Source organism: Chrysoperla carnea, chromosome 1 (assembly GCF_905475395.1).
Source record: "Chrysoperla carnea chromosome 1, inChrCarn1.1, whole genome shotgun sequence".
NCBI lineage: Eukaryota > Metazoa > Arthropoda > Insecta > Neuroptera > Chrysopidae > Chrysoperla > Chrysoperla carnea.
Genome location: NC_058337.1, coordinates 51,769,943 through 51,794,099, shown reverse-complemented (window position 1 = coordinate 51,794,099; position 24,157 = coordinate 51,769,943). Strand labels below are relative to the sequence as shown.

The 24,157-nt window shown below is 28.2% G+C and overlaps 1 protein-coding gene across 1 annotated transcript; it reads right to left on the bottom strand.

The window, feature by feature from the left end:
• Positions 1-124: 124 nt before the first annotated feature.
• LOC123305785 (nuclear receptor subfamily 2 group E member 1) lies at positions 125-23,989 on the bottom strand. The gene is made up of 9 exons (XM_044887614.1): positions 23,896-23,989; positions 23,653-23,814; positions 5,800-6,456; positions 5,263-5,583; positions 5,128-5,207; positions 4,232-4,360; positions 1,813-2,052; positions 1,656-1,737; positions 125-399 (listed from the first exon to the last, which is right to left on the bottom strand). Exons 1-9 carry the CDS (start codon positions 23,987-23,989, stop codon positions 125-127), a joined length of 2,040 nt encoding a protein of 679 aa, XP_044743549.1.
• Positions 23,990-24,157: the final 168 nt, after the last annotated feature.

Genomic DNA, 24,157 nt, shown 5'->3' with positions numbered 1-24,157 from the left:
GTATAACTTCTTAATTTATACATTTCATTTTAAAAGAGCGTGACTATCTTTATGACTATGTGTTTGGTCCGACAGTCGATGGTGAACATAATTCTGAAAATTTTGAAATATCCCCTGTTTATTATTATAATGTAGATGGTGTTGAGGTAGTAGTTAATTTTTCCATATGATACATATCACCTAATAATCGTGTTATTGGTATTTCACCAATGGTCTCTTTAAAGAATAATAATTCAACAGTCAATGGACGTATTGCTCTTAATGATGGTACTAATAATAGTAAACGTCCAAAACGTGTTGGCTGTCGTGGATATCTTGAGCGTACATAATCACCAAGTATACATTGTGCTTGATCTTGTAACATTTCAACTGGTTGAACATCGTACAGACCAGTTGTTTCTGTAAAAAGGAAAATATATTATAAAAATAATCTACAATAAGGGCTGTGGCAACTAATATAATTGTTTCAATAAACTTTATAATGGCTGTGTTTAGCCAGACCGAGCACTTGATAGCCCAAGCTCCCAATATATCGAAAATTCATTTCGTCTTGAAGATTAAGAGGGTTCTGGTACTAACTGAGCGCAACAGAGTCCTCAATTCGAGTAAACGCAGCCAATGAGAAATGCTCTTTGCTTACAAAACCCTATTTGGGACTGTTTTTGTACTAACATTTTTGATTTTTTTTCACAGGTGTAAATGCACCTCTTTAGAATTTTTTTACCAGAATGAATAAATAAAAAATAAATATTTATGTATACAATTTTAAATATCGAAGTTCGATTATTATTGATGATTTCATGATATAATGGCGTAGACTGTAAAGGTAAATAACTTCGAAAATCCTTGTGAAAGAGAATAGAAAAGGAATCGAACCAAGGTCTCCTGGATTCATGCCAAGCGTCTTAATCAATTGGAAATTATATTCTCGAGGCATATTGTTCAATTTTTGTAACTCCACTATAGGCGACTTTTGTTTGTGTAATATATTTTTGTATACAAATTTAAACATCAAAGTCTTTCGATTATTATTAATGTTTATACAATGGCGTACACTGTAAAGACAAATAACTTGTCAAACATATCAATTCAAGAAATTTAAAAAAAATACACATATTCCAAGAATCCAAAAGACTCAGATTCGATTCCTGGTATTTGTGTATTTTTTTCAAATTCTCAGTAATCGGTGTTAAAATTAATTTTTACTGTTATTAAAGATCACATTTAAATTAGATACTGTAAGCAAGCGCTTATTGACTGAAAATTAAAAATGACTAATGTGATTGGCGATGACTTTATATATTATATATATACATATTAAAATAATTGTGTAAAAAACACTCAGCGTCTAACTTAGCTAGAGAAATGATGTTTTTAAGGAATTGTAGCGATGACTTCGTCAGAAAAGGTTAACTCGTGCTGAACTGAACACAGCAGAGATGTCTGAGTTAGCACGGGTTGACCTTTTATGGCAGTTTGCATTAGTAGAGTGATATTCGTATTCGTATTCAAACTCTCGTAATCTTTTTTTATTCTAGGAGAGACCTATGGCTTATTTCGATGATTTTGTGTTCCAAACAATCTCCCCTAGGCTTTTTTAATTGAAATTTTACCAAAAAATTTTTTTTATTCTATTCATAAAAATTTTGACATACCTGGTGAAAATAATATAACAGCTTTCATACAACCACATTCACTGCCATCTGGTGATATTTGTCTAAAACGGCACATTATTTCCTACAATAAAATAATAAACAACATAGATGTCAGTATAAACACAAGTGAACAAGTGAATGTTTTGTTGATATTTACTTGTATAATTTTAATTTCATTGATTGTAATCGTGTCATGTGGTAAACGTTCTTGAGCTTGCGTACAACTCAACAATGCTGACAAATCCCATGGTATTGACCATTGTGCTAAATGTAGTAGAAATAATTCTTTCCATGATTCTTGTAATAACAATAGTTGATCATGTTTTGATAATGTTTGAAATGGTGCTAAACAACGTACCCAACGTACTGCCATAAATAATAAACGTGCCGTTGTTTCCTTTAAAATAAAAATTTTTATTATTTATTAATTTGGTATACAGGTATACTAAAAATACTATTATAAGACTAAAATATAATAAATGTTGGGAAATAGATATAATTTGCAGTTTTGAGTTATCTAATCATGGTGGTGAAATTTCATGTAAGCTAAAAATTTAGTATATTTTATGTTTATCTAGAACTAGTATCTCAAGCTTAACGCGGTCTTCGGGATGTTTTCCAAATATTCTGAATCATTAAAAAAATTTATGCAACAGTTTTTGAATATAGGGGGGTATCTACCGGATTTTGATAATCAATTCAGAAAATTTTCTGGGGAGGCTAATTTTTTTTAAATAGATTTCTTTCGATGTAAAAAACAGAGTTTTCCAGAACGTTCCGCACAACCTTCTGCACGCAGTTTTGGACACATTTTCTCTATATTGTTTTCTTTGGGGACGTTTTTTTGGGGAATATCTCTGTTTCTATTGATCGAATTAAGGCGGATAAAAAAAAATTGTTAGTTAAAATAGTTAGAATTTTTGCATCGACCTTGCCTGCTATCGAACTCTGAACATAGCAAAATTACCTCAAAATCTCAAGAAGATTTATACGGTTGTTTTATTGTCGTTTTATTTAGGTACCCAATAAATATATAATATCTAACTAAAATCGTGTAAATTATGAAGATAATTATTGAATTTGAGAACCTTAGGCATCGAAATTTACTGTCTGTAGATAGTAAATTTAGTAAAATTTAATAAGGTTTTAATTTATAAGAACTATCTATATTCATTACTTTAGTAAAGGTGTTATCAGCGTTGTATTTGCCGGCAGGAAGAGAAGGTTCGTGCTTATGGCAGCAGATTTTGGCGTCGACAAAAATTGAGATTTAGAAAGGACACAATTTTTTTTGAATGGGCCAAAAATAAAAAAGAGCACCATGGTGGATTACGTAGGCTTAAAAAAATTAACAAGTTTTTGGTGGTTTGGCCTCATTTCTATAATTGTCTGCGTTATCCCTTTCTCTATAGAAAGAGTCCCATTATCGATAACGCAGATTAAAAAAAGTTAACAATACATTCAAATATACAATAAGGGAGTTGGCGTCTTCCAGTGTCTACTACCGGCAAATTCTTAAATCTTGCGCTGGGTTTGGGTTCACCTCACCAAAACGACTTTTAGTGGTAGGTATGTTTGGTGTGTTGCCGTCATAAGTTAAAAAGCCCTATCTACGAAAATCAAATATTACAATAAATAAGAATATGAAAACAATTTTAAATTTGTTAAAATACTTTTGATATTTAAAGATTATTTTATAATCCAAAACTTTGTTGTAATTTTAATATATTTAATTTTTAATTAATTTAAGAAAAAAATGATTTAGAACTATCCAAAACGATCTCAAATTGGAATTGAGATTAACATAATTCATCAGTGTATCGGATTTTGAGCTTTCTAGTATCATGAAAAGGCGTATTTTTGTAGACAGATTTGGAAAAGCTAAAGTAGCATTTGGAAAATAGTGGGAGTTAGAGCCTTTTTCACATAGATGATTACAATTTTTGATAATAATAACCATATAAAATTATTTAAAGAACACATAATATGTATTTATATAGTGATTTAAGAATAACGTAGTAATGCAAAAGGTTTTCGTTTGCAACAACTAAATCAATTTCATAAAATAAATAACGTTATATCATGTATATCTATCTGTACATAAGTATACTTATATAATATAAATAAAATGTATATACAAGTATATAATATAATGTAAGTATATAAATAAAATATAAACCTGATATAAAAGGCGGAGTTTATATAAAAGTCAACCAATGTATGTATAAAGTCAATATATAGAAGTAATGTCATACAACTAACTGGTTGTAACTTCTGGTAGTAATTGTAATGTTTGTTACATTAAGTTACAAAGTCAACTCCTACAACATCTAAAATTACACCAATAATATTATTGATATTCAAATATATGTAATTATATAAGTATATAATGTGAAGTATATATCAAAAATAACTAAAATAAATATGGTCCTTCGAGCCGGATATTATTCATAAGCAAGTAAATACACAATAAAATGATCTTTTGAAAATCGAAGAAAAATTCACAAAACTTGTAGCAGCTGTAATATTATTTGATAAGAAAAAAATTGGTTTGAAACTGATATAATAAAACTTACTTGTAATATTTCCCATGTTGGGGATAATGTTAAATGCAGAGCGGGCGAAGGACTTGTGGCTAACGATGAATGTGAAGAAGCAGCAAGCACATCATTATGCATTTGTAATTTAGCACTCCATACAAACTCCTGAAATATGATAGATCATTGTAAGAGATCTTAGTTGAAGTACAAAAAGGTAAAAGGCTAGGTAAGGAAAATATGAAGATTAATGATGATAACATAATGCGAAGGAAATGTCAAAATAATTGAAGTATAAAGAGTATGAAAAAGCGTTGATAACTTGAGAACTTTTGGGATACTTTGTACACTCATATAATTAATTAGAATGACATGAAAGAACACATGTTGTAGAGTTGAAAGTAATGGAATACTTTCAGAGACTTAGAGCCGAAAAAGTCTTTTAAGTTACTTTTAAATACAAGAGGATCAATTTTTAGTTAATTTCTGGGGTATGCAGATAATGTTGATATGATTTTAGTCTGCCAGAGAAAAATTTATTTTTTTTAGGGCAGCAAAAAACAAGATTTAAAAACCAATAGAGGTAATATGTGGCACTTGTAGGCTTAGAGCTTAAACCCTATTAGCCTTTATGTAGGTATATCTCTATTTAAGGATCTGCGAGTTATAATCGATTGTTTATGAAACCATTATGAAGCTAGTGATCATGTTTCCGATCGATACTGATGAATATTCTTCCATCCTTTTTGGCTAAATCAAAACTGATGGGATTTTAGATAATTGTTAATAAAGTAAGAATAAAATGGCCTTAAAATCTTGGCCTTGTGGTAATCTTTTTGTCAGCAAAGGAAAGAGATGATTAGATGAGTTGTAATTGACGTTTGGGTTGCCAAAATAATAAACTGAAAAGCTATGTTAAGTAATTATATGCATACCTGACATTTTTCAGCAGACATTAATATTTGTAGTAAACTAGGATGTGTTGTTGATGTTGAATGTGCACCAGCACCTCCACCTGAAAATAATATAGTTAGTACGAATGTTATTTCTATCACTCGTAGAATAATTACCTGTATTATCAATATCCTGCTGTGAAGTAAACGCTGACACTGATGATACAGATGATGATGATGATTTTATTGACGATTTCGATGACGATGATGCGGATGATGATAAATTTGAATTAGTTGATATAATATTATCATTAGTATTTGTCATTATTGTTGTCGTAGTTGTTACATTAGTTGCATCAATAATTGATGTTATTGATGATGACGATGATGTTGTATTATCACAATGTATAGGTGATGCTAATGATGATGTGTTTGTTGTTGTTGTTGTTGTTGTAGTTGCTAATGATGATGTTGTTGATGTCATTGATAAATTTAATGCTGGTTTTATATTATTATTATTATTGATATTGTTATTATTATTATACTGATGATGATGATTTATTGATGATGCTAATGATGAAGATGATAATGGTGATGATAATGATGATGATAATGTTGTAGTTGTTTGTGTTGTTGGTGGTGTTGTATCTATATTGATATTTGTTGGGTATAAATTTGATAAATAGGTTGCAGTTGCAGTTGTATTATTTGTGCCAGATACAGTTGGTGTTAAATCTGTATTTGTAATAATTGAATGTAAATTTGCAGTAGCTGCTGCAGTGAATGCATTATGACGTAATGAACGTATTGAACGTACAGTTGCAGCTGATACACCTGGTATATTCGGTTGGTGATGATGATGATGGTGTAATAAATCAAAGTTGTAGTGTTGATGATGCGTTGGTGTATACAATATATTTGGTAAAGGTAAAGGTAATTGTATTGTTGTTGTTGTTAATGATGCTGATGGTGGTGATAATACTGCTGATAATGATGATGATGATGATGATGTTGGTGGTGGTGGTACAATTGGTGGTAGAGCATTATGATGATGATAATGATGTAAACTTGTTATGTCATTTTGATGATGATGATGGTGATGTGGATGTTGGTGATGGGCTTGTGCTGCTGCCGCTGCTACTGCTGCAACTGATGATAATGTTGATCCACCATGTTCCATATTATTATTGTTATTATTAACCGCAACGGCTGCTGCGGCTGCAGCTTGCATTGCAGCAGCCGCAGCTACAACTTGACTATGATGATGATGTTGGTGATGCTGATGATGATGGTGGTGTGATTGATGTTGATGATGATTTGTTTGTTGTTGATGTAATTTTGGTTTTCTTGGACCACGTTCATGTTGTACAGCTATAAAATAAATAATTATATGCATAAATGTAATCGCATTAACATACAGCTTATATACATAAACATTGAATATTTGAATTATTAATACAGACTTATTTTATAATTCACTACATTTTAAATACGTGCTACAGGTGTTTATCATTAGTTTATTCATTGATTTTGTAATTGTACAAGTTATCTTATGGCTGTTAATGATTGTTATTCATTGATTTTATTTATAAAAAAAAAATTTATTTTGATCTCATGGAAAGTACTTCTGAATGAATTGGTTAACTAGTTAATTTAAAATTACATACACTAAAATTTGGAAGTTTCTATTTTGAGATTATTTGAATATAAACCAATATTAAAAAATCTAGTTTTCATGTTTAGTATCTCGGCATGTACCTAAATGTTCATAGAAAATTAGATTTTCCCGTAAAAATGTAAATAATTTGTGATTTTTTTACCATTTGTTTTGAATACTATTTAGATCATGTTTTAAATAGATTCATGCAAGATGTAATTTCCTGTAAACATATATAATTAAACTCCATTTTACTCTCTTGTAAGTTCAATTTCGACAAAATCGTAGTAACTTGATTTGGGACATACCAATTTTTATTGGTATAAACTTCCATTTAAAGAAGAATATTCTTGAAAAAGCAAGGCTAATGTGACAGACATAAATGATATTCGTATCCCAAGTTCATAGCATACTGATTTTTGAAGTTTTTAATAAATACCTTAGAAAATACGATTTTAAATAATTTATTTTTGGAATTAATTCTTAAAAAAGACAGAAGTAAGACAAGGTGCATGGTGATAAGCAAACAAAAACCAAATGCGAGTTAAAAATTAATAACATCATGGTGGAACAAGTGAACCAATATGTCTACTTTGTAGCTCTTATAGTTGAAAACGGTAGATGTGCACTTAAAACCAAGAGGCGTGTAACCCTCGCAAATGTAGCTTTTAATAAATTCAGGTCATTACTGGCAAACAAAAACGTTTCTAAAAAAACAAAGACTTGGATGCTAAGATTGTATGTATGGCTTGTTTTATAGTATGCATGCAAATCGTGGAATGTGACAAAAAGAAAAGAAAAACTTCTGGAAGCAGCGATGGTATGGTTTTATTGACGAATTGAGCATATTTACTGTACGTTTAATTAATGGTGAAATATGAATTTTTTTCGTGTGGAACTGATAGAAAAGAGTAGAGGAATTAATTTTTAATATTTTTCTGTGTATTTTCCTTCAATACAACGGGGTGCGGGTCCACACTCCCTTGGACTCCCTCCCGACGCGTATGATAATAAATATCATTGAGTTGACAAAATAAGAATGTATCCGCATTCATTTTTCTTCACCCGACTTTTCACGTTTATTGGTAACGATCCAACACCATCAACAGACTCCAAGGACTCCACCAACCTTAATACGGCTCTAAGTAAGTATTTAGATTAGTAGCAATTAAATAAAATGTGGTTTTTATAATTCGTATCTACCTATGTAGGTAGTATGTAGATATAAAATTGTAAAGGATATAAAGTAACCACAATTTATAACGCTATCTTTTGTAAATAAGTATATAAAAGTATAAGTCTTTACCTTTTTATTTTATATTCTACATTAGGTATATTCAACCTAGCTACTAACTACCTACCTATATAAGTAGATTTATAATATAAAAGATCAAACATATAAAGGTAGGTAGGTAGGTAGGTAGGTAGATGTAGTATGTATATGAATACATCAAACATTTATAATCACTTAGTTAGTTCACTTATACACATCAAAGATATAAAGAAATGTAAATACAGAATACAGATGGATAGATTCATGAGATGGATGAATTCGCTGATTTTATTTTTTATTTTATTTATAATGTGATTTAATAAAACATTTAACTTTGATTATATATCTGTATATAATTGTTATTATAATTATGTAAAATAGATAGGTATACAACATGTCTTTTTTAAAAATATATTAAAATTCATTCTTATTCGTTAAAATTAATTATTTATGGAAGAGACTAGTCAGTCGTCCCTGTCATATTTTCAGAAAATGAGGAAAATGTTAGTTCTGAAGTCATATTTTCTTAAGAATAGAACGTTTCAATGGTAAAAAAAACAAAAGTTTTAAATTTTTTGATAATTAACCTAGGCGTTGTTAAAAGTTAATTATTTAATTAGTAGTCATAATGGTTTCGGGGATAGTCAAAATGTCTCTCTAAAAAGCAAAATTTCTACATCGCTACGTACATAAAAGGAAGTACCTAAAAGGAAACAAGATGTTGCAATAGTTATAATGGTTTATACCTTCTAATTAAATAAAGACGAAGATATAGACTAGTGATGTCACATTGCACGGTATTGCCATAGATATTACTTAACTATGTTTTGCAAGAAAGATGCGGGCACCAATCTTTGAAATCTTTGAATGCTTATAACTTCTTCATTTTTTAATCAATTTTAATTTAACAATAAATTTTGTAATGGTATCGAGTCTACTTTTCCATTTTTTTTTCGCTTTGTTGTTTCCGATTTTTTTGTTATTGCATTAATTTCTTTACTTTGTATAAAGAAGTTAAAAATTCCGTCGAAAACGAATAATGCGTTGCTTTAAGGAAAAACTTTAAAAAAATATTAGCAAGACCAATTTTTATATATGCCTTTATGCATCATCAATGCCATTTTCTTCAAATTATCATAATGATAATACAAATCCATGTTGCAAGATGGGAAAAGTGATCGGAAAACTTTTAAACAATTTTCCTTAATAAAATTCCAAAAATTGTTTATTATTCCTCTGGCCAATGAGTGAATGCACTGCCTAATTTGCCCTTTCGCCTACATACTTTATTGAACTTCGATACATATACTCAAACAAGTTTTGAGATAATATTTACAAATATATCAGAATTTTAGCACATTTGTTTTAAGGTACTGTTCTACTCAAATTGTGCAGTTTTGTTTCTGATTTGTGCAGCTCTAACAATTAATTTGCGTGCTGTATGTCTCTCATTTCTATTTTTTTTTCATTCATACATTTTCAAGCCAATTCAATGTAAAAACGCTGCACACTAACGAGGGCGTCGAGATAAGTGTGGGTAAGTATGTATGTACCTGTTGTGCTATTTAAAGGAAACACTGTGAACCTATTGGGGACTCTTGGGTGGAAAACGGAGATTTATTCTGCAAAGGAATGATCCACACTGACATTTAATTAAATTTGCAGCTTTGAAAAACACTGCGATGATTTTAGAGCATAATTACTGATTGAGGTGTTATTATGTATTACAGATAATTGAATAAACGATGATGATAATAATGTTTTTATACAGACTGTACTTAGTATATTATAGTCAATATTAGCTACATACATAGATACTTATATATAATTTCTTTTTATATTATACTATGTATGTATGTATGTACTATTATAACAAGTTATATAGTTATATTTAATGATGAGAACTTGAACATCTTGAACATATAACATATAACTTATATAATACACACATATACATATATACATACATACATACATATTGTATTTAAGTACCTATGTAGGTAGTTAGTTAGATATCTTTATATTTACAAGTTACAATGTAACAGTAACAACTCTAACTAACTATATGTATATATATGTATAAAGTTAAATTTATTAGAACATATAACTATACAGGCCGTTTTTGTACCATCTAGGCATATACATGTCTGTAGTATGACTGAATACATCCGTTTAGTAATGCATCTAAGCGAGATGTATTATATACATGTATTTAACATTAATTGGGAGACGCTTGGAGAGTGGAAGTTTTTTAGATAATTAATAATATTTGTATGCAACAAAACTCCCACTCTCTGCATGCATACAACAAAAGTCTTGTGTATCGTATCTGTAGCCTTACAATATATGTATATAATACATTTCGCTTAGATGCATTACTAAACGGATGTATTCAGTCATACTACAGTGTATATTTAGGTACTTATTTAAGTATCTACATATATCCAAGAATGTATAAGTTAGTATATAGGGGTTGTTATGCCACATTCTAATCAATGTAGACTTATAGATACTTATTAGTATCAATAAGTCTTTCATTGATTATAATTTGGGTTAGAAAAAAATCGAACGAAAAATAATTATCGATTTTTGTTATTTATCCGGATAAATATATAAAAAAAATTAAGAATTATCCACAATATTAATTTAAATAAAATTATATTCTAAACAAGTGAAAACAACAATTGCCTGAGTTAATTGTTGGAATACTATGTATAGACAGTTTTGATTACTCTGTTACATTACACATACATACATGTCACACATATATAACTGATATTCCCTAATACTATACAATTTGCGCATAATTTGCGCCCTCACGGGTAAACAGTGATGTTTACGAAGAAATTTTTTTATTTGTAACATTTTTTAAACTTAAACTTTTGTTCTATTTTATCTCTAACGGTTTACAAGAACCAATTGACCTATGTTGCTCATTTACGAACTCGACCTCACTTTTTACGTCTTCAGCACGCTATAAAAATTTAAGATTGATATCTCTTTTGGTTTTTCGTTTTTGAGTGATGACAGACAGACAGACAACCGGAAATGTACCATTTAGGTGTTTTTTTGAACACCTATACCAAAATTTTATTCATAGCATCAATATTTTTAAGCGTTACAAACTTGGGACTAAACTTAGAATACCTTGGAATATTTCATATACATGGTATAACAAGAATCCAAAAGAATACAAAAAATTGATCAATAGATAATTACACATTACAGTTTCATTAATAATAAAGACAAGTGAAATTTACAAAATTTAAAAAACCCCAACATATTTATCGGGTACGCAACCCTAATCACATTCATAAGAATGTCTTGTTTTTGTTCTTGAATTTGATTTATAATTCATTACCGTACAATTTTTCGTTTTCAAGATATGTACGTTTTTGTAAACGATGATCACAGAACATGTATAAAATAAACAAAAACAACAAGAAGTCTTTGATCGCGTTTTCCTCAGATCTTGTGAAAAATGTTTCAAGTTTGATAATAAACTTTTATATAGAGAATTGCATGTTTCTTAAATCGTTAACACAACTTTTTTCAAATATTTTTGGAGATATTTGCAAGTATTTTTTTGACATTTTTTCCTATTCGAATAATCTGTTTTGAATTACTGTAAATTACCTACTATTAGATTAATATTCAAATGGAAACTTATCGTCTATCAATTTTTCTAATATCTTTTTTTGTTTTGATAATTGATAATTAGTTAGTTAAAATTAAAAAAGATTTTATGTAAAAAATAAAATAAAAGATATTAACTACTTAAATAAAGTATATTCTTTTAATTTCACTTAATTTTCAGTTCTATGCCATTACATAATATATCTATTATATAAGTACCTATATTGTTATATTTTTGTTATTATTTTTTTATGTAAAAGATAATTAAATTAATAGATGTCTATATAATGTAAAAGGTATATAAAATATACAATGAATATGTTCTGATATCTTTATTATCTTTGTGGTATATATCTTCTATTTAATTAAATGTATTATTTTCTTAATAAAATGTACCTATTTCTTATTTATTTTTTTAAATGTTAACTATAAAAACAACTGTACCTATCTATTATAAATTAATTAAATTCTCATTTATTTTTATATTTATAGTTTGTATGTAAGTTTTTACTTGTAACTACGCCCTTCTAGACATAAACATAAATTTGTGTCCACTACAACTTGAAGTAAAAGTGGAAATTATGATTAATTCCTGTTTTATTGCTCTTTCAGCACCAGGTTGCTAGTTAAACGAAGTCTGCGTTATGTTTTTTAAATTTAGGCCACGCCAATGATTCAATTTATTCAAGACTAACTATTGGCGGTCCTAGCGGTTGAAAAAGGACTAAAAATCTGTCTCCATGGAATAAATAAATAAGAACTCATAGAACATATAACCTAATTTGTAACATTCACTTCTCTAAGTCAACTATTGGAACTTCACTTTTACTTTACATTTTGTTATATTTTCTAAGTTAATGTTTACATTTTGCTTGCAGTTTTATACCTGAGTCAGAGAGCCGGTCAGTATTTTAGATTCGCGAAAAGCTAAGGATATGGTTATCATCGATTTAAAAACGTAATTGCTTGTTCCCAAGAAAATTATTGGTCGAGGTACTTAATTTCTTTTTTACTTTTGTGCTTTTTTGAAATCAATGTACCGCGCTCTCTTAGTTATGCAATTTTTGGTTTAACAGTAAATGAATTCATAAATTGGTTCATTTTAATTAACAAAGATATTGCGTAACATACACAACAACAAGAATACAGTCGAATCGATAGGACATAACTTCTTGTATTTTTCGTAGGTTAAAAAAACAATATTGATAACTTATGAAATTTTATGTATTTATCTAAGAAGTCAAATACTTGTTCTAGTGTTTAAAGAATTAAATATTATAGCTACTTTTACTCTATACTTTATGAATTAATTTAAATTTTAAAAAAGACATACTTCTGAATTAGTAGTCAGCCCAATGTGTGCGTACATTAACCACAATTTGTTTGATCAAAATATTTAATATGACATAACATAAAATTTCCTTGTACTTACTTTAAATATTCTCTATTATGTTTAACTTCTGATGAACTCACAACTCTTTTTTTTGAATGATAAAACATAAATTTTGAACATAAAATACAAATTGACAGATTGTAAAATATTTTTGCATATTCTCAAAATTCATGACAAGCTGAATCGATTAAAAAGCTTTTAGCTTCCTAGGTAACCAACTGTAGAATTTTGGGGTCGTTTTTATTTGTTGCACTTTTTTTTTTATTTTACCTCCCAACCAGCAAACAAATCATAACGTGCCATAAGGAACATAGTTCCAATAGGTCCAATAGTTCCAATAACTGTTGACTTTGAGAAAAATTTATACATAGGATAGGAATTAATAAATACACCTACAAATACATCAACTCTTTTACATAAGATTTCATTTTACCTACGTATCAGTAACTATTTAAGTTGAAAATACGGATATATGTATTATATGTGTGTATTTATTAAAAAGTAACCTTTACAATAATGTGATGAACTTTAACACCTTTTGCTTTTGGCACTTTATTATTATGTGATGTGGATGTTACATTATGAATTTAATTCATTTCTATGTATGATTGTATGCATATATATGTATATGTATAGCTATGGGTGATTTGATATGATATGATGATGATATAACATTATAACTACTTACCTACCTACTACCTATCTACGTACCATAATAACATATTACAATTTATGTATGTATACAGGATGATTCAAATTATAACATGAGAACTTCATTAAATAGTAGATAACGTTAAAATAATGAAAATTTAAAATTATATTTATATCCAAGAAAATGCATTTTTTCTAATTTTTGAAGAAAAAGGATATTTAGTGAATGTATGGTCAAAATAGCTGCTTTGCTTGGAAAAATTGGAAATTTGACAATAAAAGCTAAGTATCTTTGTGACACCTCGATTCGAGGAAAAAATCTCTAGCACCATTGACTTTATTGCAAATACAATAACGTTATGAAATATCTAATGTTTGGGGAATTGTGTGCTAAATTTACAATTTTTCGAATCCAAACGTAACATTTTTTTCCAATGTTTCAACACCTTGTGTTTAGGTGTTTTCTCCTTCTAAAGGGTCGTTCAAGTTATAACAGCAGAACTTAGTAGATAACGTTAAAATAGTAACAAATAGTAAATTACGTTAAAATAATGATAATTTCTCAATACATTTATAGCTGGAAAAGCCTCCTTTTTAATCCCTGAACTAAAAAAAAAGGAGTGTTATAAGTTTGACTGCTATGTGTGTGTGTGTGTCTGCCTGTCTGTGACATCGTAGGACCTAAACTGATGAAAAAATTTGTTTTTTTTTAGTTTTGTTTGAAAGGTAATTTAATGGAGAGTGCTCTTAGCTATGTTTCTAGTGCAAATTTAGGGTCCCGTTCCCTAAAATTGGCGGTTCTTGGATATGTTTCAAATGTGATTTTAGGGTTCCGTACCCGAAACATTTGTCGGGAGTTTTTTAAATTTTGTAAATTTCACTTTTCTAATAATAGAATGTTTTTTTGGGAAAAAATATCATTTTTGTGAGGTATTGCCAAAAATGCTGTTAGCAAAAATTGTAATTTAGCAAACATTATGAACTAAGATTCATGATTAAAATTTATATGGACCTAAATTACAAAAACTAGCAATAGATATATGTGTGTTCCATAACTCAGTTTCAAAGAAAATTTTGACATCACTGACTTCATTAAAATACCATAACGTTAGTATTTATTCATTTTCAATGAAGTCAGTGGTGTGTCAAATCGCTTCGAAACAGGGTTATGGCCAAGTCTCCACCGTTGGTTTTCGTAATTTATCACCATAATCTTTAAATCATGAAAGATATTTAGGCTATACTATGTACTAAGATTTCAATTTTTCTAAGTAACCGAATTGTTAATACTTCCAAAAATGTCACTTTTTCCAAAATTAAAACGCCCTGTATATAGAAAAGTTTTCCCGGCTGTAAGTGTAAATTTCAATCGTCATTATTTTAACGTTTTCTACCATTTGCTAAAGTCCTGTTGTTTTTTAAACTTGGACCACCTTGTAAAAGTGTAATATTATTAACATGTTCCAACCACCTTGCTATATACACCTATGGTATCATTTATGTATATATCTAGCAGGTATACATATAATACCTATAGGTTATATATATGTATATATTATTTGATTAATGGCACCTTTAATCCAACCAAAAATTTAATTTATATTGTCATTATTATCATTATTATTATTGCATAACAATGTAGCTACCTATATATATATAGCTTTATATTATATGTATATTAATAATAATTATTATACCCTGTATATATGAAATATATATCAAGGTATATTAATTTTAGTCCCAAGTTTGTGCTGAAATGAAATATTGATAATACGAATATAATATTGATATAACTAAAATGTTGGTATAGATGTGCAAAAAATCAACTAATTAGTCCATTTTCTTTTGTCCACCCGTCTGTCCGTATATCCGTCATAACGTTTACGATAACTCAAAAAGGAAAAAAAATATCAAGCTTAAATTTTTATAGCGTGCTCAGGACGTAAAAAATGAGTTTGAGTTCGTAAATGAGAAAATATAAAAATTGAGTCTAATTCGGTAGGACCCATCTTATATCCATTAGAGATAGAACAAAAATTTAAATGTAAAAAATGTTTCTCATAAAAAAACAAACAACTTTTATTTCATACAAAAATTTGATGTCCATTCTCTGAAAATTTGTATGCTGATTCCTTCAACTGGTAAGCCTTGTGAAAAAACTAAAAGAAAATATTTTAGATAATTTTTGAAAACTAGGACTAAAGGTGGCGGAAGGTTGCCATAAATTTGTTGGTTTTTTTCAACTTATCTGATTTAAATAATGCAAGCACTCATATTCAACATTGTCTATACAGGATATTTCAACAATTAGCTCCATCAATTGTTTATTTTCACTTGTTATTATTATGTATTTGATATTCATATCTTAAACAGTTCAGTTAGTTAATGTCGAATGGTAATATTATTAAGTTAAATTAAATAATAATTTTTGTTTATTTAGCTTATCTGATAGACCATGTCCTGCATAAGTTTGAGTACGACCGTTTTTGTTATACTGGATGAGTTCTGAGTAATGCAGCGAACTACAGGAGTGTCTTCTACTCACGAAAGTGATTTTAAAAAACCTCAATGTTGTAGCATTTCTGCTTAAAGGGTTCTTTACGTAACGAATTAAAAAAAATTAATTACGCTATATCTTGAAAACAAATGAAAATTGGATAACAACATTTGGGTTTTTATACCATGTATATATGAAGATATACTAAGTTTAGTCCCAAGTTTGTAACGCTTAAAAATATTGACGCTACGAGCAAAATTTTGGTATAGATGTTCATAAAATCACCTAATTAGTCCATTTTCGGTTGTCTGTCCATCTGTCTGTCTGTTAACACGATAGCTCTAAAACGAAAAAAGATATCAAGCTGAAATGTTTATAGCGTGCTCAGGACATTTAAGTGTGGACGAGTTCGTAATTGAGCTTCATGGGTCAATTGGGTCTTGTCATTTTGTAAATCGTTAGAGATAGAACAAAAATTAAAATGTAAAAAATGTTCCTTATAAAATAAACAATTTTTGTTTGAAACATTATTTCGTAAACATCACTGTTTACTCGCGAGAGCGCAAATTGGGCGCTTATTATATAGTATGTATTATATGGTAATGTCAGATAAGTGTGTATGTATGTATGTTTGGCTATCTGTCTTTACTTACATGACGTAAAAACACAAATGATTGCGCAATCCACTGTCTTTACATGGTATTTCAATAATTTACTCAATCAATTGTTTGTTTTCACTTATTTGCATTGTTTTCACGTATAGAAGACACTCTTGTTCTGGATTCTGGTGTATTCCCCACGACTCATCCATGTAAAGCATAGCCTACACAGTATGTCCCAGAAGTCTTTGATCACCCTTTAATGAGGTATTTTTTCCATGGTAAGTCAGATACACACAAATGTTTCATTATGAGCATGTTCGTATCAAAGGTGGGCATTTCATAAATACGTTGGATTGGACTTCGACCTCTAAGATCAGTTAAAGGTATACTCGATTCCGTTCCGTTAAAGTAAGAGAAGAACATTTTAAATCAGAAAATTGTTCCTAATATAAAAACGAATATTTTTTATCTGTACGTGAAATGCTTTGAAATTTTTCACTCTGCTTGATCATGAGATTGGGTTTTGGGGTGCTTTTTTGAGGATCAAAGAGTTTTAGTAGACTTTACCGGGAATAATTGATGTAATTAATTTCTGTATTCAAATGAAGATGGGGATGCTATTTGTAAGTTTCTAAAGAACTAATCAAATATTATATATAAATTAAAAATATATATATTTAATATCAGATATGATTAAAAGCATGAAATGCATCTCTAAAATAAAATCATTATATTGGGACGATATTGTTAACAAATTAATACTTCTGAGATATTTAACACATGTTGCGATAAGTTGTAAGTATAAATATAGTAGTAATGCAGCAACCATTTAATGCTCAATGTTCACTCTTGCACCCTCATATTACTTACCATACAAACTAAATAACCATTTATTTAAAATCTTATATTTAAAGTATTATTATTTTTTTGTATAATATTATTGAATATAATAGTAGATTTATCATTATAAGTTATTTAAATTTTAATTATCATTATAATTAGTTATTCATTCAAGCAAAGATTTTATGTAAATCAAATAATAAGTCAAAACAAAAGTTTTAAAATTCCATTAGTCCGTAATTATCCGGTCCTATTAAACAAAAACAAAAAAATAGGAGTAAATGTACAGAAATTCGCACCCGGTTTAAAGTTGCTAGGATTGGAGTATTCGAAGTCATAGGTCACAAAAAGTGGGTTTTTCACGATTTTTAGCAAAACGGTAAGTTTTAACATAAAATTGGTTCAGACGAAAATTGTCGATCAGATAATTAAATTAAAAAAATGTCTCAATACTTTTTTTCCTAAGAGCCAATATGTTTCTGAGATATAACGATTCAAAAAGTTGGACGAGTTGTAATCGTAGTATGATTCTATGGATGGATATGTAATTTTATGGGTTGCAAACATGGCTTACATTGAAAATTTAATAATATTTTTTAACAAATTTAAATAAGTAGGTAATTATGCTAATTTATATTTAAAAAAATTTATTTACGAAATTTCGTATCTTGTTTTCACAATTTCTAATGCAACAAGGTTAATTCTTTGCTATCTTTAAATTAGGTAAGTAAAAATTTTATATATGTAATTTACACCGATAGAAACATATTTTATTACAGCTTCACCGATACGTGGCATACTTATGCATATTATGCTGATTACAATTATTCCAACTTTATGAATCGTTTTATCTCAGAAACAGTGGCTCTTAGAAAAAAAAGTAATGAGACACTTTTTATATTTTATCATCTAGAATCTAGATGTACAATTTTTGTCCCATTTAATTTTATGATAAAACTTACCGTTTTGGTGAACATCGCAAAAAAATCCTTTTTGTTGAAATTGGCGAAAAGCGGGGGCAAGTGTTGAAGAATACCATGTGATGGCTTTGTTTTTAAAGTTGACATTATTGATATTGCGAGTGTTATGGAGGAGGGAGATAAGTAAGGGCAAAGTAGGCGAACGCTATAACGCTTTAGTTTTTTCTTTTAATTTTTAAATTGCTCAGCAAAGCGTATGAATAGCGGCTTGTAGTCAAATAAAATGTAAAGGTTATATCTAAATAATGCAAGTGATTTTCAGACCGTCTTGATTCATTGATGCTATTTTACAGTTAGATATAATGTACATTATGTTGATTTATAAAAAAGTAATGTCCATAACATAAATTTGTTCATTCAATAAATATCCTACTTTGCCATTATTATTTAGGTATTGATAATAATATGAATTTTGTATATTTAATTTAGTGGTAGATAGTATCTATGTAGGTAGTACCTACAATAATATTATATAGGTAGGTATATAAATAAAATAAAATACATTAGTAATAAATAAATCGAATCCTTTGTCATCTAACATAATGCAATTAATACCCTGCAGCGAGAATACATTATATTGTATCTATACTATACACTACTGCTACCTACATAGGTACAATGTATGTACATACATAGGTAGGTAGATACATTAATATATTACATACATTGTATCCATCTATCTATATCTATTTATATGACAATACAATTTTTATATTAAATAATAAATAATATTATATTACAGAACACTATATCAGTATACCTATCTATATTATAAATTTTATATATATTATCAATATATCAATAACAGTATTGATATCAATATAATATATAGTGAATGTCCTACATAACTAGAATTATATCAAACCATTGGGAAAAATAGGTGTTAAAAAGAACATGTAATTTGTGTTTTACAAAAATTATTAAATATGGTGGAAGCGCAAATAAGTGTATAGTATATTGTAACAAGATATATATTGCATGGTTTATTTGCGTTTCCACCATTTATTTACTGTATTTACAAAGTATTTATTTACTTCATTTTAATTCAATATTTTCATTTATAGTTCACGTAATTAGATAGACAATATAAAAATGAATTCTCAATTAAATACTAAAAAAGCAAATAAAATAAAAAAACAAGTAATTTTCTTTGTTTCTCTTCTCATTTGATATCTATACTATAAGTCTATATCGTTAAAAACGCACCAGTTAAAATATTGTAGATGATATTACTATAACATTACATATGATGAGTACTCTAAGAAAATGTACTTACTGTTGAAAATATATTAACATAAAGTTTATTTCACACCTGTACGATTTTTTTTTCTTAACCCTTTCCTAGATAAATGTACTCTTTAGTACCGCTTTTTTGAGGAACGAGATATTCATCTGCACGTGCTCATATGACATGTAGAAACATTTGGATACTTTATACTACTATTTTACTAACCAAGGGGTACAAATTATTTAAAATTCGAAGAATTAATTAAAATTTTGACAATTTTTTGTTATCAAACAATTTATTTTTATATAACTCATGTAAAAATTCAGTTATATTTTGTTGCTGACGGAGTTTTAGGAACTTTGAGAAGATTGAAATAAATTTATAAAAATAATATTTGTTTTTAATTTTTAAAATTCCTACTTTTTCAAGTATTCATTAGGAAAGCGCATTGTTTTCGCTAAGCGAAAGTTAGCATTGTTTTGTAAGCCGTGAACAATCAGTCTATATGCACAATCTATACGTACTAAAGTCATAGTCGTATACTTTCTTGAAATATTTGACCTATTTGATGATCTTTTTTAGCGAAGTTCCGAAGGAAATGGAGCCATTGATTTTGTACTGATGATGGAATTTTGAAAAAATTTCTTCAAATGTTCATCTGTCCTACCTATATATATATATATATATATATATATATATATATATATATATATATATATATATATATATATATATATATATATATATATATACGCTTTATAACGGTAGCAATTTAATCTCGAAAGGTCAAATTCGTGAATGAAAAAAATCGTTCAATAAACGTTGGAGGGGACAGGTAGTTGTTACCGCAAGGTAAAAAATTTTGAATTTTTAAAAAATAAAATATTTTTATATTTTTTGATCAGTTTTCAGCAAAAAGGACTCTCTCTCTGGACGCTTAATTTTCGGAATAAAAATTCTTGAAATATTAAAAATTCAATATTCGATTTTAAGAAAAATGTGTTATTTTTTCAATTCCTGAGGAGATTTGCTTAGCTAACGTAGTTCTTGCGTTACAATTTTTTTTTTTGTATTTGAGAAATTTGAAATCAAATCAAAAATTTGAAGTATTTTTATACGTATGAAAATAAATGAGATGAAAGAAAATAGGTGAGTACGTACACACAAAATACATACTGCCTTCTTAAATTCTAATTCAACCTAAGACTAACTAAAAATAACTAAAAAGTTTTATTTATATAAAATGAAAAAGATAATGTGAGTAGTATATAAAATCAATTTAAAAGTACGGTAAATCTAATGTAAAATATTAATATTATTAAATTTAAATTAGAAATTAAATTTAATATAAATATTATATATATATATATATATATATATATATATATATATATATATATATATATATATATATATATATATATATAAATTTTATATACTGCAGATACAGATTATAGATAGATACCTGTAATACTTACATGAACCTACCTACGTAGGTAAGTATAAACAATTAATATTTATTTTAACTTTTAATTTTAATTAAAGTTTTATTTATTATTTAACTCTATAAGTTCTACTGTACCTAAGTGTGTAAGTTCGTGAAGTAAGCATCTATATGCTTTTACAACATAGACAAATAGTAGGACCTACATATAAACTATATCAAGTATAGTAGAACCTACATACAAATACTTACATTATATTCAATAAAATAGCTAAGGTTTACTCTTAGTCAATTAAGTAAGAAGTCACCTTGCATTATTATTTCGGACTTCGGACAAAATAAAATGTTCGCGAGATCTTAAATTTATGAGGTATACAAATTACAAAGGACCCCGCAATATAAGATAGGAAAATGGCTTACTGTGAAACTTTTTCTAACCCACTCTAAAAATGTTCTTTGTATCCTGCTGATAAAAAACTCTCACGGTCACAAAAATTTTTATCTATTAGTTTTCGAGCTACGGGCGATTAAAGCAATGCATATATATTTCATTTATAGTACTAATGGCTTTCTTGTGAAATTTTTTCACCCCCTCCAAAATCTTCTTCAGATCGTTCTGATCAAAAGTTCTCACAGTTGCAATACTTTTTAATGGGTAGTTTTTGAGCTACGGACTAAACTGTCATGTATGTGTAGCTTTGAAAGCCCGTAGCTCGCAAACTACCAGAGAGCTTTTGATCAGAACGATCCGAAGAATATGTTGAGGACAATTTAGAAACTTTTCCTTTTCCTAGACATATAGGTACTATAAATGTAATATATGATTTGCTTTAATCGCCTGTAGCACGAAAACTACTCGTTCAAAAGTTTTGTGGTCGAAGATTTTTTGATAAGAATGAATGTGAATAATATTTTAGGGGTGGTTTCAAAAAGTTTCCCAAAAACCCATTTTCCTAGTCATATACTAAAACTATAATGTATTTGTATCTTTCATCGAAGTGATCCAAAGAACATTTTAAGATGGGTTAGAAAAAGTTTCACAGAAAGCCATTTTCCTATCTAATATTGCGGAGTCCTTTAAAAAAATCGTAATTCACAATAATTTTGATAATTGGATAGGTGTTGCATATTATTGTGTCTCGCAGATTAAGAACAATGGTTACTTTATAATTTATAATTGAATTGAAATTGTTTTTTAAATTGTGTGCCTAAATTTTGTAAAAACAGTGCCATAATAAACTTATAAACATACTTAGATATGGTGCCCTAATATATGGTTTGATTCCCTTATATATGAATTTATTTTTCTCAACTTTTCATTTATATAAATGTTAAATATTTTTATATGATATTAAAAACTATCAAAGTTTATTCTTTTAACAGAAATATTTACGAATAAACGTTTTTTCAATTACTTTCTCATATAAATGTATTAAAACTAAATGTAAAAATAGATAATGGTTCCTTGGCTATTGAAGCGAAGAAAATTTATAGACTTCTGCGACAAAATCCGCGAAATTTTTTCCACATAACAATTGATTTGTCGACATTTGAACCGTACGTTTTTTAATGAAATTTACATTATTGAAGTATATTTGTCAAATAAATCAAATTTGTGTAGCCCAACCATTAAAAGTACTACATACAAAAATTATAAATTTGTTTCTACCTTCATATATGTATTAGATTAGGTGCTAAAGGTACCAAATTCGAGTTATTAAAAAAGCCCAGCATAATTGAACCTGTTTGAATTTAACCCAACTACGATAACACTCGGTCAATATTACCTACTGAACCAATATCGATATTAAAGAATATATTGATCGTCTGAGAAGTATATTTGAAAGAGAATCGAACGTTTAGTTTAACTTCACAAACTCAATATTATTCAGTCAATATCGAGAGTGATTAATGTATTGATCATCTGAAGAGGATATTAAAACGTTATTGATATAAATAATTTGTGATGCCAGTTTTGATTGAAGATCCATCAATATATTGGACGGTGCGGTGATATGATAACTCAAAAACACGGTGTTTTTATAAGCGTTTGTTCTGGCTCTGTTCAACTCATGATTTTATTTTACCAATGTTATTGATTTGTGTAAAAATGTCCGAATTTTACCATATATTAGTCAATATATTAGTACTAGTAACCCAATACTAAAATCAATTTTAGTGTCAATTAGATATCGTTAAAATCTATTGTCGTGTATATAAATGCTCTAAAATCAATTGTCTTCTTCTGATCAACAGCCGTAGCACTGATTACTTGGAAACTATTTGAACAAGTTCATATAATAATTTCAAATATAGAATATAAAAGCTAGTAAATTAAAATGAAAAAGTAATGTTTTTGTACTAACCATCTTTATTCATATTAGCTTGAAAACATTTTTGTAATCTACATGCACGACATTGATTACGATGTGTTTTATCAACTGGACACCGTCCTTTTAAATCACCACCAGCTTTACATGTATACACACGATTACGATGTATACTACGTTTAAAAAAACCTGAACATCCTACGATACAAATACATCATATATGATATAAATTATTGTTATTTAATGTAATTTAGTTTGATTTAAAAATTTACTACTTACCATCACAACTGTATATTCCATAATGTTTACCAGAACTGCGATCACCGCATACTTTACATGGTATATCCAATAAACGATCACCTGTAACAAACATACAAACATTACACAGATATTTTAGTGTGGAAGTTTATGGAAACTCCCAAGAAAATTAATTTATAATAATACTAGCTGCATTGCCAGGGTAAGCACGACAAATTTCTAGAACATCATTATTCATTAGTCATTATTGCTCTAGTTCATTTCGCGCTTTAATTAGTGATTT

Excerpts from the sequence above, each read along its gene's own strand:
- LOC123305785 (XM_044887614.1), bottom strand. The coding sequence starts at position 23,989 with ATGTTTGTTACAGGTGATCGTTTATTGGATATACCATGTAAAGTATGC. Across the intron at positions 2,053-4,231 it reads CAACATGGGAAATATTACAA|GAAACAACGGCACGTTTATT; the intron begins GTAAGTTTTATT and ends TTTATTTTAAAG. Across the intron at positions 400-1,655 it reads TGTTATATTATTTTCACCAG|AAACAACTGGTCTGTACGAT; the intron begins GTATGTCAAAAT and ends TCCTTTTTACAG.